Here is a 16236-nt window from a genome sequence, read left to right as displayed (position 1 = left end):
AGCCATGAAACGAGAGGTGGTGTCTCTTTTTTTTTATTTGGATTTTAAATATTTAGAAATAAAATTATATTATATAACAAAAAATAAAAAGTAATTTGCATTAAGAAAAAAATAATAAGAAACCATATTTTAAGAACGAAAAACATTGCATCAATTTTAAAAATTAAGGGTTAAAATTAAACTTTTTAAAAATAAAAAAATCAAATTAAACTAATTAAATTAACATATGAACCAATTTAGTATTTTATCCTTCTATGTACGAGATTTTGGCAAATTTTCTTAATGACTCCTTTAAAATTGTCGATCTTCATTATATGTAGTTTTTTCTAGGCTTTGAAAAATCTCAAAATAAAGCTAGAATTCTTATTAAATAATGTAAATACTCTTTGAAACTCCTTCCACGCGGTTCACATACTATTAAGTGTGCTTTTTGTTTAAAGTTTCCATAAGCGAAATAAAAATTCTCTCACAGTTATCAAAATACTATTATTTTACGAAAACTATTTTTAATAAAAGTACTTAAACATAAATCACTTCTCTTTAAACTCACTTTTAACTAAAATTAATTTTATAAAATTAAGCTTCAAAACATTGATCAAACATGAATTGAATTACCACCTACTCCAATGGATCCATGGAGGGGATAACTTTGATGTTTCCTTTTCTAGAAGGTTAGTTGGCTGGTTTTATATCTAACCACTTATAAATTCGATATGCAATTTGTTCTCCAACATTTCAACCGATATGAATTTTATGTGTTTCTTTGGTTGAACTAAAAAAAACATGCACTATTTCTCAATCCTCATGATAATTATGCTGTGTACCGGTTCCTGCAGGCCTCACTTATGAGCTACAATGGCTTCAGTTTTTCCTTGTTGCATCTTCTAAGCATTTGTGTGATTTTGAAACGAAATAAAAATATATAAAAAAAAGTGAGACTGGATTGTTTCACATAATCACATTTCTTCCCTTTATCTTCCATGCATATATGGAATCATGATTAATATGTGTTGATATAAAGTGAGCATTACAATTCAAGCTTTTGAATAGTCTGTTTAATAAATAAATTAAGTTTGAGTATAATTTTAAACTTGTCTATTTAACAACTAGTTGCATTAAGAAATTCGTCTAAAATAAGCACTACTTAGTTCAACTCGTCAAATATATATTTGATTTTGGCTGTTTCTTGTCTACCTTCCTATGTTTGACTAAACATAATAACAAATCAGAATAATACATTTTTGGTCGAAAACAAACCTAATTGGTGTACTTTTCTTATTTTTCAAATGATTATGTCCAAATCAACTAAAGTTTAGTAGAATCTATAATGAAATATGTTTGATTTAAGCTAAACATAATATTTATAATAACAATCTTAACTAATATTTTACAAAACCATACATTTCCAAACTAACTACTTTGAGATGAACTACAAGCCAATCTAATTAACTCCATTTAAAGTAGAGGTTTTCCTCTGTTATTGTGAGTTCTCGGGAGAAGTTGTTAAGTTGCGTTTGAAAGTTTCTCATATGCAATCCTGTAATTAAAGCTGAGAGCCTATTTTAGCTATAATTTTCCTCTAATGAGGCTTAAGAGAAGGAAACATATAGAAATAGTCTCCTATCTTCTAAAGCAATTATAAAATAAATAAGAAATATAATATATATATATATATATATATATATATATATATATATATATATATATGCTTTTTTTTAATAGAACTAATTGTTTTTCGAAGGAATTGTATAGCGATTAAAAGAAAAAAAATATGATTTTTTTCAAGTAGTCATGTGACTATTAGTTAATTTTTGATTCATATATGATTGTATCAACTAGATTTAAAAACACACACATTCACACACAAGTGCATATATATTAACAAAAGTTTGTTAATGTATGTTCATTTCTTTTTAAAAAAAAGAATGTGTTAACAAGTTATAATTATAATTTTCTTAAAATATATCTAAAATGTAGCCTGTTAACATATTCTAACTCTAAACAAAGGGATGTGTCATATATGTTAGTAAAACCTATATAAATAGAGAATTAGATAGCTCATGAATTAAATAAGTTAAATTATACGTATTTTAAATTTAATTAATTTATTTAATGAGCTAAATTTTCAATTCAAATTCAACCGGTATAGTGCACAAATAAAATTTAACAAATTAATTACCAAATTAAATTTCAAAACAATTTCGAATTTATTCAATCCATTACCAGCCCTATTTAACACCATCTGTTCCTATTTCTACTATACAACATTTCACTTTAATCTTTCTTTCCTCGGAGTAAAATACTGCTTGCTTCAGTTGCAGAAGCATGATCTATTATTGATGCAAAACTACAAAGTTGGTAGGACACTGATTTTTTTAATCTTCTTATTTCTGCTAGGCACGCAAATTGATTTTGGACATTTGGGACACCAACGCTTTTTCAATGAAGCATGTGAGGAGCAATTGGGCCTAAAAACAGTTGAGTTGGGCCCCCACTGAATGAAAGCAGTTGGGCCCACCCACATTGTCAGGGACCGTATGAGGCAAAACGTGTGTACCCTCAGTTCATTCCCCATGTCACACACATGCAGTGGCACTTCAACTAATGTGTATTTAGGAAAGAGCCATAGTTTTCATAATAAAAATACCATTAAATTATAAGGGTTTTTTTCCCCCTTTGTAATCATAGTTTATGTCATACATACATTCATGGTCGTTGGTAGAAAACAATGGATGGAATAATATAATACCTATAGAGGCAATCAATTCAATGCCATATATCTTCTTCCTAGCCATGGCCCTTGTATCAAAGTTGGGAAATCTGTTGGATCCATCGATATGATATTGATTTTGTGTGAAGAGAATAAAAGGTTTCAGTGTCATCCTCTGGGACCACAAACATGGAATCTAATTCTGAATTATTAATTAGACATATATAATTGCTGCAACTTATAAACAATGACAGAGATGGAAAGATGAGATATCATCTTCCTCTTGAAGATATTATTGTTGCACATAGTGTAAAGAGGTAAAAAAATGTGAGTAACATAAAAAAAAACTATATCACTAAATATCAAGACAATGTGTGAGTGTGTTTGATATAATATTTAACTTAATTTATAGTTTACATGACTAACTTCAAAATGTTCGGTAATTAAATGAGTTTATTTCAGTAGTTTATATCTTTTTTTTTTTTAAGTTTTTTCAAATAGCTTATAACTTATGATTACATTTTATCATATTTATGTTTAATATTTTAGTACAATTTCACTTCTTTTTTTCTTACGGTTTTAAAAAAATCACCCCCAATACAAAAGTTCCTGTGTTGTCTTCTTGTGCCTAGAGCCTTGTGCTTGTCGTCAATGTCTACTAATAATGTGTTTGGATGGAACAATTTAGTAGAGGAATTCATTTTTTCAAGAAATTTAAAATGATTCATGATAAAATAGTTGGTTTGGATAAAATATTTGAAAGGAAATTTAATTTTTGGTATTTTTATGAATCATTTTGATTGACTAAAATAGTGAGATTTCAAATTCTCTCAAAAAATATAGAATTTCAAATTCTTTTTTTCAGAGATGCTTACTCTAACTCACATTCTTGTTCATGACTCTTTCTCGCTCAACACTTGCAACTACGGGTAACCAAAGTTTTTATGGGCGACATCAACACGAGTTGTTTTTCACCAACGTTGGCCAAGATTTTTTTGGTCAGAATATTTTTGTATGATGTCAACCAAAGCTATTTTTTGCCTATATCGGCTAAATTTTTTTTATAGATGATGTTGGTTAGGGTTATTTTCTCATTGACGTCAATCATGGGAATTTTTTACTGACGTCGACCAAGAATTTTTTTGGTCGTTGTCATCCGGCTATTTTCAGTTGATGTTGACCAATGATTTTTTTAGCCGACGTTGACTAGATTTTTTCTACTGACATCGATTATGACTAACTTTTGAGTAGACACCTGCTAGGATTTTTTAGTCTACGTCAACTAGGTTTTTCCAGCCAACATCAGCCAAAACTATTTTTTAGCTAATATCGGCTAGGGTTATTTTTTAGCTGATGTTAGCTAGGGTGATTTGGCTAATGTCAACTAGATTTTCTTAGCTAACATCAGTTAGGATTTTTTTTTGCTGACATCGACTAGGGTTTTCTGACTGACATCAGTCAGATCTATTTCTTAACCACATTAGTTAGGTTTTTTTGGTTGATATTTGCTAGGGTTTTTTCTGCTAACACCAGCTACGTATTTTTGACCGACATCGGGTATGACTATTTTTACTCGACATCGACTAGGTTCTTACAGTCGACATCCACTAGAGTTTTTTCGGTTGACATCGATCAGAGCTATTTTTTAGTCAACATCAGCCAAGGCTATTTTATAGTCGATGTTGGGTAGGTTTTTTGTCCGACATTAGTCAAGGCTATTTTTTAGCTAACTTCGACTAAGGATTTTTCGGTCAACATTGACCAATGATATTTTTCGGTCGACATTGGATAGGTTCTATTGGTCGGCATTGACCAATCTATTTTTTAGCCGATATTGGGTATATTTTTTTGTCAATGCCTGTTAGGATTTTTTAGGCCGACATTGGCTAAAAATAGCCTTGGTCAATGTCATTCAAAAAGACCCTAGTCGGTGTCGGCTAAACAAACCCTAGCCGACGTTGGTAAAAAAAACCTAGCCAACATCGGTTGAAAAATAGACTCAACCAACGTTAGCCGAAAAATAGCCTTAGCTGACGTCAGCTAACAAATATTCTCGGCATACTTTGACAAAAAAAACCCTATTTGATGTCGACTGAAAAATAGCCTTAGTTGATGTCAGTTTAAAAACATCATTGGTTGTAGTCAGGCAAAACAACCTTAGTTAAAATTATCAATATTTTGTATTTTTAAATTATTAAAAATTAAAAAATATTTTTTAATTAATATTTCAAAATTAGATTGTGTTTGTTTTCTATAAAGTTTAGTATTAAAATTTTATCTATTTAAAATATAAAATTGAAATTTTGCATATGGAGGAAATTGAATTGTCCTATCCAAACAAAGAATTTAAAATTGAATAAATTTGAATTGATTTATCCAAAAAAAGAATTTGAAAAATGAAGGAAATTAAAATCAAAGCAATTCAAATTCTAAGTATTTCAAATTTTCTAAAATTTTAAAATTTCTAATCCAAACACAAGGTTAGAGTCTTCTATATTTATAACACACATTTTCACCTGTCTAGTCATTTCTCTACTTTTGATTAATATTGTTTTAGAGACATGCCTTTCTTTCCATATTTTAAAAGTTTTCAGAGGAAGTCTACCGTGCAAAAGTGAAAAACTTCATATGATACGTGAAATAGACCATTAGATTATTTTATTTTCAAAATCAACGGTTTAGATATTTTTTAATTTTTGTTTTTTTATTTTTGTATCTTCTTTCCAAAATTAACCCTCTCCCTCTCTGAAGCTATCTTTCCTTTGTCAAACCCGCGCCACAAGGCGATGGTGCTAGAATGTTGTTCACTTTCACATGGATCTGGAATGTTGTTCAGATTGTGCAATTACCGTCCAAAAAGCTGCGGAGCTTTGTTGTTGATGCTACACTTATGCTGCGATGGTTCATGGTTTCATGTTGCAGTTCGATTATTCACGTTCTATCTTTGTCGTTAATGGGAATACAAGACGAAGAGCAAGAGAGGGAAGAAGAACGATTTATGATGGCATAGCCTTGAATTTCTCTCTCTTCTTCTTCCCTTCGTTCTCTACTCCCATCACGTCAAAGCTCTGCCATCTCCACCATCGTTGGCGATGAACACTTCATACCTGGTGGCCGTAACACCACCTCCAAGGTTGCTCCCTGACAAGTCCTGACTGTGGTCCCTAGCATAGTGACACGCTCACTCTCCTGTGAAGAGTGTGAATATGATGGCAACGAAATACATGGGGATGGTGGCGGTGTCAAGGAAGGAGAAGGACTCGGGAACCATGATGATGAACTAGTCCTTGGTCTTCGAGTGTTGAGTCTTTCTCTTTTTCTCTTTAGTGTTTCCGATTGAGCAAAATGGTGGGATAACGGAGAAGGTAAGGGGTTTGAGGTAGATGAAGGAGAAGAGGGACAAAATTGGTAAAGAGAGAAAAACAAATAAAGAATAAAATAAAATATAAAGAAAAACATGAACCCTTAATTTTAAAATAAATTCATCTAACAGTCTAAATTTTCACTTTTATACTATTCAGTTTCGCACGGTAAACTCCATCAGGCTTTAAACTACTCCATAGTCTCAAATTAGTATTGTTAAGTGGTTCTCTTTGAAAACTAGAAGAATTCTCAAACATTTGATTTTCTATTATTGTAAAGTGCTATTTCTTTTCTTCTATGGGTCTTTCACTTTGCACCAACATCTAATATAATTTTATGGTGTCTATGGTGATCATCTTCTTTTTATAACATTATAAATATGCCATTTATTTTATATTTTCAGCCAGTTTAATAACTAATTTTATCAAATACTTTTAATTAAATAAGTTAGTTTATTAATTTTTATGCCATAACTTTCAATCTTTGAACTAGTTTATTAACTTTTAGCTAGCTAATTTTTCAAAACACTTTACGTTTTTTATTAAAAAAACTTCTTACATTTTCAAACTATCAAATTAAGGACTTACAAAGGAAAACTTTAACATATGCCTAATTTAAAATTAATGAAAAAGCTTGAAGACAAAAAACGACTACCTACTAAATAATAATAATAATAATAATAATAATAATAATAATAATAATAATATTATTATTATTATTATTATTATTATTATTATTATTATTATTATCCTCTCACACTTAATTCCCTCCCTCCCCATCCCCCTGTATATATATGTGTGTGCGCGGGTAAGATACAGCTATTTTATTTGCCTTTGCTCTCAAGGCATTCTATGTAGTTAAAGGGGAGTGAGGGTTGTAGGGTGGATGCATGACAAATTAAGGACCACGAAGAACAAAGGAAGCACTTACTCTTAATGTAATCATTCATACCAGCTTTCCCACAAACATGCTAATAGTAATAAAGATGTGGAGCCGTTAATTTTGCCTTTCACCTCATTTTGTATTTGCATATGAAGCAAAAACTTAACTGTCTCCGAATTGAAAATGATTTTTTCTCTCTATTTCTTCCTCTCTCAATTTCTTTTTATTATTATAGTTTTGAGAAAATAAATGACGATCGACACTTTCCATTATATGTATACCATGCATCTCCATTTCATTTATTTCCCTAAATACCACAATAATACAAAAAATATAGAGGATCTTTGCTCGTTGAAAATGACCAAGGTTGATCATAGGACAAGGGATATCAAATATTTGTGTCATTCTTTTCTTCTTTTTGATATTGATATTTGTATGTTTCTAGTGATACTTAATCTCCCTCCTTTTCTTCCTCTTTTGTTTTGTTTATATATATATATATATATATATATATATATATATATATATATATACACACTTTGATGTTCCATTCCGTAAAATTGAAATTGAAATTTTTACATGAAAAAAGCATAACTTGAACAAGTGTCAATTATAGATGTACTTGGGTTCGTGTTGTGTCGGTTCAAAGGATATTAAGCCGGTAGTTGCTAACTTGTTATGTGATGTCTTTGGTGGTCCATAATTGTACTTTTTTCTTATCCGTATTTGGACTAATAATCGAAGATAAGTTTTAGCTTCAGATAGTATAGTTTGGACCGGTTCGATTAAGGTTGTTTTATGAAAATAATGTTTTTAATTAGGAAAAAATAGTTTATGTATTTTAATCACAAATAAACATATATGATATGTTTCAAGTCTTTTATAATAACTATATTAATAGTCAAAATCACAATTTTTTATTAGTTGAACATGTGGTTTTTTCTACACTAACAGTATATAATAATTAAAATTTTTAATTAAAAGATATATTTAAAAATTTAAATAATTTTTTTCTGAAAAGAGCATCTAAAAAAATTATGCCCATGTATAAAAAAAATGCTAAAAATAATAATTTTCTGTGAAAATCTTAAAAATAATTTATTACTTATTAATTACTTTTTTATTTTAAGTTTAAACAAATAGATTGATCAAGTTATGCCCATGTATAAAACTAGATTTATCAATTAGGAAAACATTATTATTATGTGAAACTTGTGATAGAGTTAACTTCATATATCCTCCTTTGTCCACCTTATTATTCTGCTTTACTTTTTTTTTTTACTAATAATAGTGGGTTGGCTAACTCCAACCACTGGCTTTTATGCATTGGCTAACCCCACTTTTCTACCTTATGTCTCAGAAAGTACTTCCAGGCCATATGCTACCTAGAAAAATAAAGAAAAAGCAAAGTTGTACCTTGAGGAAAGATGATCTGTTATACACATTTTACATAGAATAATGGTTAGACAGCCAACTTAGGAAGTAGTAAGATCTTTTTCGTGAAAGGGGGGAATTGGAGTAGAATTCACGATTAAATAATTCCTCTTGTAATATTTAATAAAAATTTGATTCTAATATTCTAATTTTAAATAAGAAAAAATACTGTAACTTTTTATATATATATCGAAATCCTACATATATAGCTGAAGAATTGTATGCCTCGGACTATCAAATATTTGTCTTCTGACAAAAGCATTCAATGACGTAGATATTATAGTTCGATAGTGAGACAAAATAGCTGTCATCATAGGGGAATAAATAATGCCCCAATGTATACTAAACAACGTTCTAGCAGCTAATCATTTAAAAAAGAATAGATTATGTGAAGAATCTTTGTTGGTTAGTTTATCCGATTGGAGTTGGTTTGGTAGACAACCATTGAAAACTCTGAATAAAACATTACAGTAATGTTGACCTCCAAGATTGATTTTTATTACAAAAACAAAAAAGAGATTACATTGGCTTCTAGTGTAGATACACTCGACTTGTTTAGGATAACAATGATCAATCCAAAAGGAAAGGAACAAAGTGCTTTGGGTGGCATTTGCTGATTCTAGTACTTCAACTCCGATACATCTTATCTTGTCTTAATGATAATTTATTAGTTTTTTTATTTGAAAAAAAAAACTAGGTTTTTCTACGTGATTACATTTGAGCTTCAAGCAATACTTCTAATATTGGCTAGATGGAAAAAAAATCCACACATAAAAGGGAAGTGTTGCAAAAAATTTCATATAATAAGCCATTACAAAGTTAAGTACTTTTGGTGTACCAACATACACTGGGAGTGTGGGATGTTCATCTTTCACTAAAGTTGGTTTGAGTCACGTCTCATGTTTCCTCTCTATTGGAACCCACTATTATAGACTCCACTCACGTACTCTCTTAGAAGAGAGATTTTCTCTCCGGACGAAGCTAATGCCCTACTTGGATAGGGGCGTTCAACTAACAAGTTAGAATTATGATTAGCAACAAATTAGTGAAAAATTAGCTCAAGAATCTATTGTAAAATTATGTTTGAGATAAAAATAATTTTGTCAATGGATTATAACTCTTGCTTTTCCATTCATTTTGCTTTTATTCCTTGAATTTATATTATAACACGTGTCTTATTATTTCTAATTACAAATTTTACGGCATCTTTATGTGAGTTTTACTGTTTAGAAACCGTACGTTAAATAAGTTGTACGGTTGGAAGGAAATGAAGTGGTAGAGAGTGAAATATATTTTTTTTCCTTAAAAAAAACGATATTACATGAAAAGAGAAAAAGCTGTAATCCAATATATAATTTGAGAGAAAGTTGCACAATTTCAGGGATGAAGATACTACTTTATATTGGCCCAATTGACTACACATTGTGTTGTGACGAGATTTTGTGGAACTGTGATATATTTATTATTATTATTATTAACATTAATTTCTGATTTTTGCTAACATACTAACAAGAACAATCATTTAGCTAGAGCTTCTGCCTTCTGGGTTTAGATACATAACGTCCGTACATCCAATGACCCAAAGAAAATCCACTCCATCTACTATTTCCAAATTTCCACCAACACAAGGCTCAAGCAAGCCCAACAATTTGGTACAGCGATAGAAAGGGAAGAACACATTTTTCTTCAGAAAAAAGTTCAATTGTCCACGGAATAATTTCTCGTCTTTATTTCTGTAAAAAAAAATTCTTTTTTTTTGTAATTACTATAATGAATTAATGATTAATTTCTTTGCGCTGAGTAAAGTACGCCTTTCTTTTTTTACAATTCTTACAATGTGAGAAAAATAAGAAAAAAATCTGAGACAAGATAGGATAAAATGAGAAAAAAAAAACTTGTAAAAAGTATTATAAAGATTTGTATAATAAAACTAGAAGAAATGATAAAACCTAGTAAGCTTTCAGTGAAGTTGAATATCTTGCAATCAAATTCAAAATAGAAAGAACAAATAACTTTCTATGGGAAATGCACTGAACAAAATTAATAGTACTAGTTAACAAACCAAATAAAAACGAATAATTTCTTAAAAGATAAACTTGGATACAGTTTAATACGTGGTTTTGATACTATTTCTAATTAAAGTTAAAAATGAGTAGTATCTGTATAACAAAGATTTATACTAAGGTGAGATTTCACTTTATTAGGGAAAATACCAAAAGTTCCATAACTTTTATCCAAATTTTAGCCCGGGGTTTTTCCTTCTGCATCTGAAAGTATCAAATTCCTCCTGCACAACCAAGAAAGAGGCATTAAAATGACATCCATATTACTGTTCTTAGCTGTTATTGAATAGTAAAGATAGCTTGTGGACCATTCAATATTACCCATTTCTTACAAAATTGCATAAATAGATGGTTGAAAGTTGAAACCATTCAATTAATCTACAGTTGTGGCAGACAGTAATATGACAGACACATGGAAGTCAGAATTGGAAGAGGTTACCTTCACTATATTGTTGTTTTTTTTAAAGGACCTTCACTCTATTGTTATTATAGTATTAAAAAATACTTTTCCTCTTGCGCCTCCTTGCTTTCCGCAAAATTCGCTCAGTTTCTTCCAGTGCTTCCTTGGTCAAGTTGCCAAGAAGGTTTACTCCTGTTCTTTGTGGAAACATACATTTAGAGCAGTTATCATTTGTATTCAAATTACCAATAATAAGGCATTTATAATGAGTTAAATTAAATCTATATATTGCAAATCAATGAATACACATTGAGCTTTGATAAATCATTGTTGCCGAATTAAAATCAGATTTTTAACTGGCCATAAAATACATTTTTAAGTATAGTCATATAGTAGTAATATTCATTGCCTTATGTAGTATCCAATTCCCGGTATTCTCATGAAAAATTATTGCCATCACCTCTTTTATGATTTTTCCACTGAATAGTATCAAAAGAACTGCGTCTAAGTTTTGTATACTTTTCATACTACAGTACACCATAAAAGAAAAAAAAATCAGGAAGTTCTATTGTAGCTTTGTCTACTACCTGCGTTTTCTTGGACCAAGCAGGAAAAACCTCCATCAATCTCCTCATCAGATTCAATGACAATAGCACAGTCTCTACCTCCCCTTATATACTGTCATTGAAACAGTACTTGGCAATTGATAAAGCACATATAAGATTTGTAAAATACTAAAAGTAATAAAAATAAATCATTTTACTTGAAAATGAAGTTGCAATTGTCACTGTCAAATGCATGTTATATAACCTCTTCGTATCATATAGTCAACTTATAAAAAGACATGCAAGTTTCGAATGGGAAGAGACAAATTTTTAAAATACCTTCTGAGTGTGTGGTTCTTTTTTCTTCTGCACCTTCTCAGAAGTTCTATCTGAAAAAGTGACTCTTTCTTTTTTTACTGGCTTCCAGCCTCCGCTTTCCACCTCTGGAGCTACAGTGGCTTGTATACTCACCTTCGCCTCACTGAAGTCAAGAAAAATACCTTGACCTTGGTCATGATTATAATCATAACAAATGCTTTTGCAAGCGTCAGGTATAACCAGTCGTAAATAGAAGAATTAATAATTAATAATTCGATATAACGGGGAGAAACAAATATATAAAATAAATCATCACTCCAATATAGCCAGATTTTGTCAGCCAATAGCAAAGGCCGAAATTATAAATAAAACTATGTAGAAAATCGAATAATTGCTATCACGTGTTTGTCGTGAAGTAAAGGCAGAATTCTCCAGAAAAATGATGAATAGCCTCCAAAAGAAATGACTCACCCGTTCAGAAGGTGAGAATTTTGAAATACATTAATTACGGAAAAGTGAACCTTAATTTATGAAAAAACATTTGTGATATTGATGGATTAATGAATATAGATAGACCCAGGTTTCCTCCGGCAGAAAGAAAACATACATGCATTGCTAGAGTGTCCCACATTGAATAGAATAAACTACCTGACTTAATATCTAAGTCATGAAGTTCTCTCACCTATCAATGAAAGCACCAAATTGATAGGACTTAATCACATGAGAAAATCTCAATCCGAAAGTCCTAACAATTGGTGTTCTTTCACTCTTTTTCATAACAATAATGTTGATTTTTTTTTTCTTCTAATCCACATGAATCCATATGAAAGCTAGGAAATAAATAATTGTCACTAATCTACTATTTCAGATCAAAACTATGTCATGTCATATATAATTAAATCCAATCTACAGTAGATTTGTCATCACATCGTGTAGTGAAAGTATATGATAAAATTATTAATATACAAATTGAAAAGTATGTGATAAATATATGTTATGTCAACGCTTCAAAATTGTTTCATAAATAAAATTTACTGAAGTTGACGAATAATGTAGACAAATGGATGTAACTTCCCTCCTTAATTAGACACTAATAGAGTAATAGTAGAGTAGGTGAAGTTAAAAGGTAAGCATACTTAGCAAGAGGCTGACGCATTTTCGGTGTGGTAATCTGTTTGCTAATACTCTGCAAGCCAACAATGGAACAAGCTAATCTTCCATTTACCATTAGAAAAAAACTCAGCAAATTATGTTAATAGTTCAGTAGTAGAGATAAAGCACCTTCGAAGACAAACTGGTCGGCACCAGATCCTTTTGGTTGACACTTTTTAGATTGCAAGAAATTTCCTGCAAGTACTCATTGGCAAAGCATCATTGGTTGACAGTCATCTGGGTGACTATAGTGGTGAAAAAATAAGAGGGTTTTAAGAAATCTTTACATTGTAAAAATTATACGTACCTAACCTTAAAAATTAAAAGTTTACTACATGTTCATGTTTTAAGCATTATTAATTGTCATATGGTACGTGCCTGCATTTCCTTGGTGATGTTACGGAGATCATTTTGTACATTTTGCAGAGAGGCTTCAATTAGCTGAGGTAACGCAGAAACTGCCAAATATACATCCTGTAACTTCTCTTTCTTTGAAACATGGCTCATTTGTTCAGCTAAAGATTTCAAGCTCCTTTCAATGATTGCTTTAATTTCTTCTTGTCCTTTAGTCTGATTTAAAACCAGACTATCAGTCTCATTTGTTCAGATAAGGGTATCCATTGATGTTAGTGAAATCATGCAAGTCAAGACAGTAATCAGGCTATTACCATTAACTGAAGTGAGTTATCCTGAGCAATCAACTTCTGCCTTATGCATTCCACTGAATGGAAGCGTGGAGTTAAAATTGTATAAAAGTAATTCACGTAATAGTCCGAGCCACAGAATACTATCAGATTATTATAAATTTGAAGATGAGTGCAATGCATCCATCTGAAAAAAGTCTAGATTGAGCAAGTTGGCATCAAACAGTAAATCGAGCCAGATATCAGAGTTCTTAGTATAAAAAATGAGCCTGCCTTCAGTTGAATTGTGTTTCAAAGAATATAAAGTTGTTGGAAAATGCAACATAAGCAGAGAATCAAAGGAGAGGCATACAAAATTCGGTAGAATGTCTTGGTTGGTATAAATACAACTTCCAAGAATCTTTTTCAGAATATAGTCAATGTCAATAGTTATAATGTGAGTTCCTTACCCTCCAAAATAATTTCCTTTGTTCCTTTGTTTACTTGCATTACGTCACTTTGAACAGAATCCAAGATCATTGTGAACCTGCTCAATGAAGTTTCCATTATGCCAATTCGGTGTTCAAGTCCTTCACTTAACTGACCTGCTGGAGCAAATAGTAGACTTATTATCATCAGTAAAGTAACATGCAAACGTAAAAGGACTCTAACTCAGTTGACTTCCTGCCTTTGTCTCATGGTCACTCTTAGATATGTCTAATGGGGATGCCAAAAATATAAGCTAGAAAAATAAAAACATATTTTCATTAAATACTCTTACTTTTATGATCTGCAGAATTCCATTTGAGCATTAGATTGGATGAAGATCTTGAGTTAGGTGCTTGACTCTCTTCCCGTGAATATGTAGGTCGGGACAAGCTAGAAATCCTCCTCAAAGAGTTCTCATGTTCTTGAGAACCAACTCTCTACAAGGATTGTAAAAATATAATAACATTCAAATAGAATCCTGAATGCTCTCGTAGTTATGCTTATATCCCAAATAATGTTCAAAAACAAACAAGTGTTAGGATTACTTAAAACATTTCATAATTGAGTGAAGCATCTAAGAAGATGTTTTCTATTTACCAGGAAAGCTTACTGGTAATAACCTGCTAGTATTATGCATTTGAAAAATCGGAAGCAGGGTATAGGAGGTTTTTCCAATGAAATTTGTCAACCAAACTTACATGCAGTGCTTTTTAGTGTTGTTAACCTAGATTGAAGTTTCAGCTTGATAACCTATGCTGATCTTGAATGCAAACCTTTTCGTTATATGAATTACCGAGCTAAAACTCCAATTGTAATCGGAAAACAAAACCAATATTACCTAAGGAATGACATCTAAGTTTTGTCCTAAATCTGTAGTTTTAAGTCATTGCTACACTCTCTGTCCTTGTAGCCTAAGCAGCAGAGACTAATTAACAGCATCATTAGCGATTTCTCTCGCAGATCATGCTTTATTTCTACTTGTTTGACATTAGGTTTTTCCGAAGTAAAAAGAAGCATAATCAAGCTAATTTTCAACTCGAACAATAATGCTACAAGGAAAACCGGTGCATCATCATGAAGCAAGAATTAACCTGATCGTTAGTCGTGACGGCCTCGTCGAGAGAGTTTTGGGAGAAATGCGACAGCACTCCGTGCTGAGACGAAAGTCCCTGAGAAAGCGACTGCTGAGATGGCTGCGAGCGATGCTGAGAGTGAGACGCTTGCAATCCACTCGATATATTGTTCGCTTTCCTTCAAACAGCAAAAACGATAAAGAAAAAAGTGTCAACATCAGCACTACATCACTATTTGTTGCATACAGATAGCTAAAAAAAGAAGCACGAATTCGAAACGCGTCATAATAATACGCCTGAACTACGGTTTATCGGAGTTCGCACTAGATAACACAAATTACAAATCATTTTAACTTAGTTCCAGATCTCGTTATTTCGCAGGATCCAAACAAAACGTGCTCTGAAGAAAATCATGATATTCGAAAACACGAAGTGAAATGAATGAAGCAAAAAAATCATCCTCGAAACAAACTAATCGAAGTGAAATGAAAATCTACAACTACAGCTTCTTCGCTCGGAACAAACTAATCAAATGAGCTTATTCTATAAGAATCAATGGATTGAATGAAGTGAAACGATGAGAGAGAGAGTGACCTAGGATAAACGAGAGGAGGAGGAAAGACAGAGATGGAGTTAAGATCGCAGGCTTTGTTGATCTTCATTTTTGCTTCCGCTCGGAGATGAAACGGCGTCTAGGTCATCGTCGTCGGAATCTGCGGAAACGGCATGCGTTTCGAGTTTGAGAGGAAGGAATGGCTCAGTGTGAGAGAAGAAGAGAAGGAAAATGGAAACTCGAGGATTGCAAATAAAGGCGGGAACGGAATGGGAATTTGAAGGTGTGTGAGAGAGAGAGAGAGAGAGTTGGTTTGGTTAGGGCTGGTATTTATAGTAGTGGGTTTAAAGCTTAAACAAAAATGGGCTGGATCACAAGAGACACAGTTCTTCCCTCGATGTTCAAATTAGGAAGAATTTCAGATTTCATTTTCCATGTCTTTAATAATTATCCTGATTTAGGATTAAAGAAAAGAAAACAGAGAAAATTATAGATGATTATAAATTTTTATTTGGTTAAGGAAAAATATAAAAAGAGAAATATAAACTCTCACAGATAAAAAAAAACTTGTTTTTTAAAGTTAAATTTTCTCCTCTCTCTCCTCTAAAACAAGCAAAGGTCAAGGTGTGTT

The 16236-nt window shown here is 31.5% G+C and overlaps 1 protein-coding gene and 1 non-coding gene across 3 annotated transcripts; one reads left to right on the top strand and one right to left on the bottom strand.

Annotated features, from left to right (window-relative positions):
- Window positions 1–10372: 10372 nt before the first annotated feature.
- On the bottom strand, window positions 10373–15891 carry LOC102667739 (putative recombination initiation defects 3). Of its 2 annotated transcripts, none has more exons than XM_006583232.4 (12): window positions 15647–15891; window positions 15071–15230; window positions 14272–14416; window positions 13961–14098; window positions 13536–13588; window positions 13246–13437; window positions 12997–13062; window positions 12852–12901; window positions 11737–11878; window positions 11440–11530; window positions 10892–11044; window positions 10373–10676 (listed from the first exon to the last, which is right to left on the bottom strand). In XM_006583232.4, exons 1-11 carry the CDS (start codon window positions 15712–15714, stop codon window positions 10947–10949), a joined length of 1203 nt encoding a protein of 400 aa, XP_006583295.1. In that variant the 5' UTR covers window positions 15715–15891; the 3' UTR covers window positions 10373–10676; window positions 10892–10946. The 2 variants fall into 2 exon arrangements, with proteins under 2 accessions (XP_006583295.1, XP_014633301.1); XM_014777815.3 differs by having other exon boundaries at window positions 13961–14095.
- On the top strand, window positions 12394–12492 carry MIR10423 (microRNA MIR10423). Its single transcript, NR_161693.1, has one exon. It is a non-coding gene; the product is annotated as a microRNA MIR10423 (primary transcript).
- Window positions 15892–16236: the final 345 nt, after the last annotated feature.

The sequence above is a fragment of the Glycine max genome, chromosome 7, assembly GCF_000004515.6.
Source record: "Glycine max cultivar Williams 82 chromosome 7, Glycine_max_v4.0, whole genome shotgun sequence".
Lineage (NCBI taxonomy): Eukaryota > Viridiplantae > Streptophyta > Magnoliopsida > Fabales > Fabaceae > Glycine > Glycine max.
Note: the sequence above shows the minus strand (reverse complement) of the source record. Positions and strands in the feature narration are given on the sequence as shown.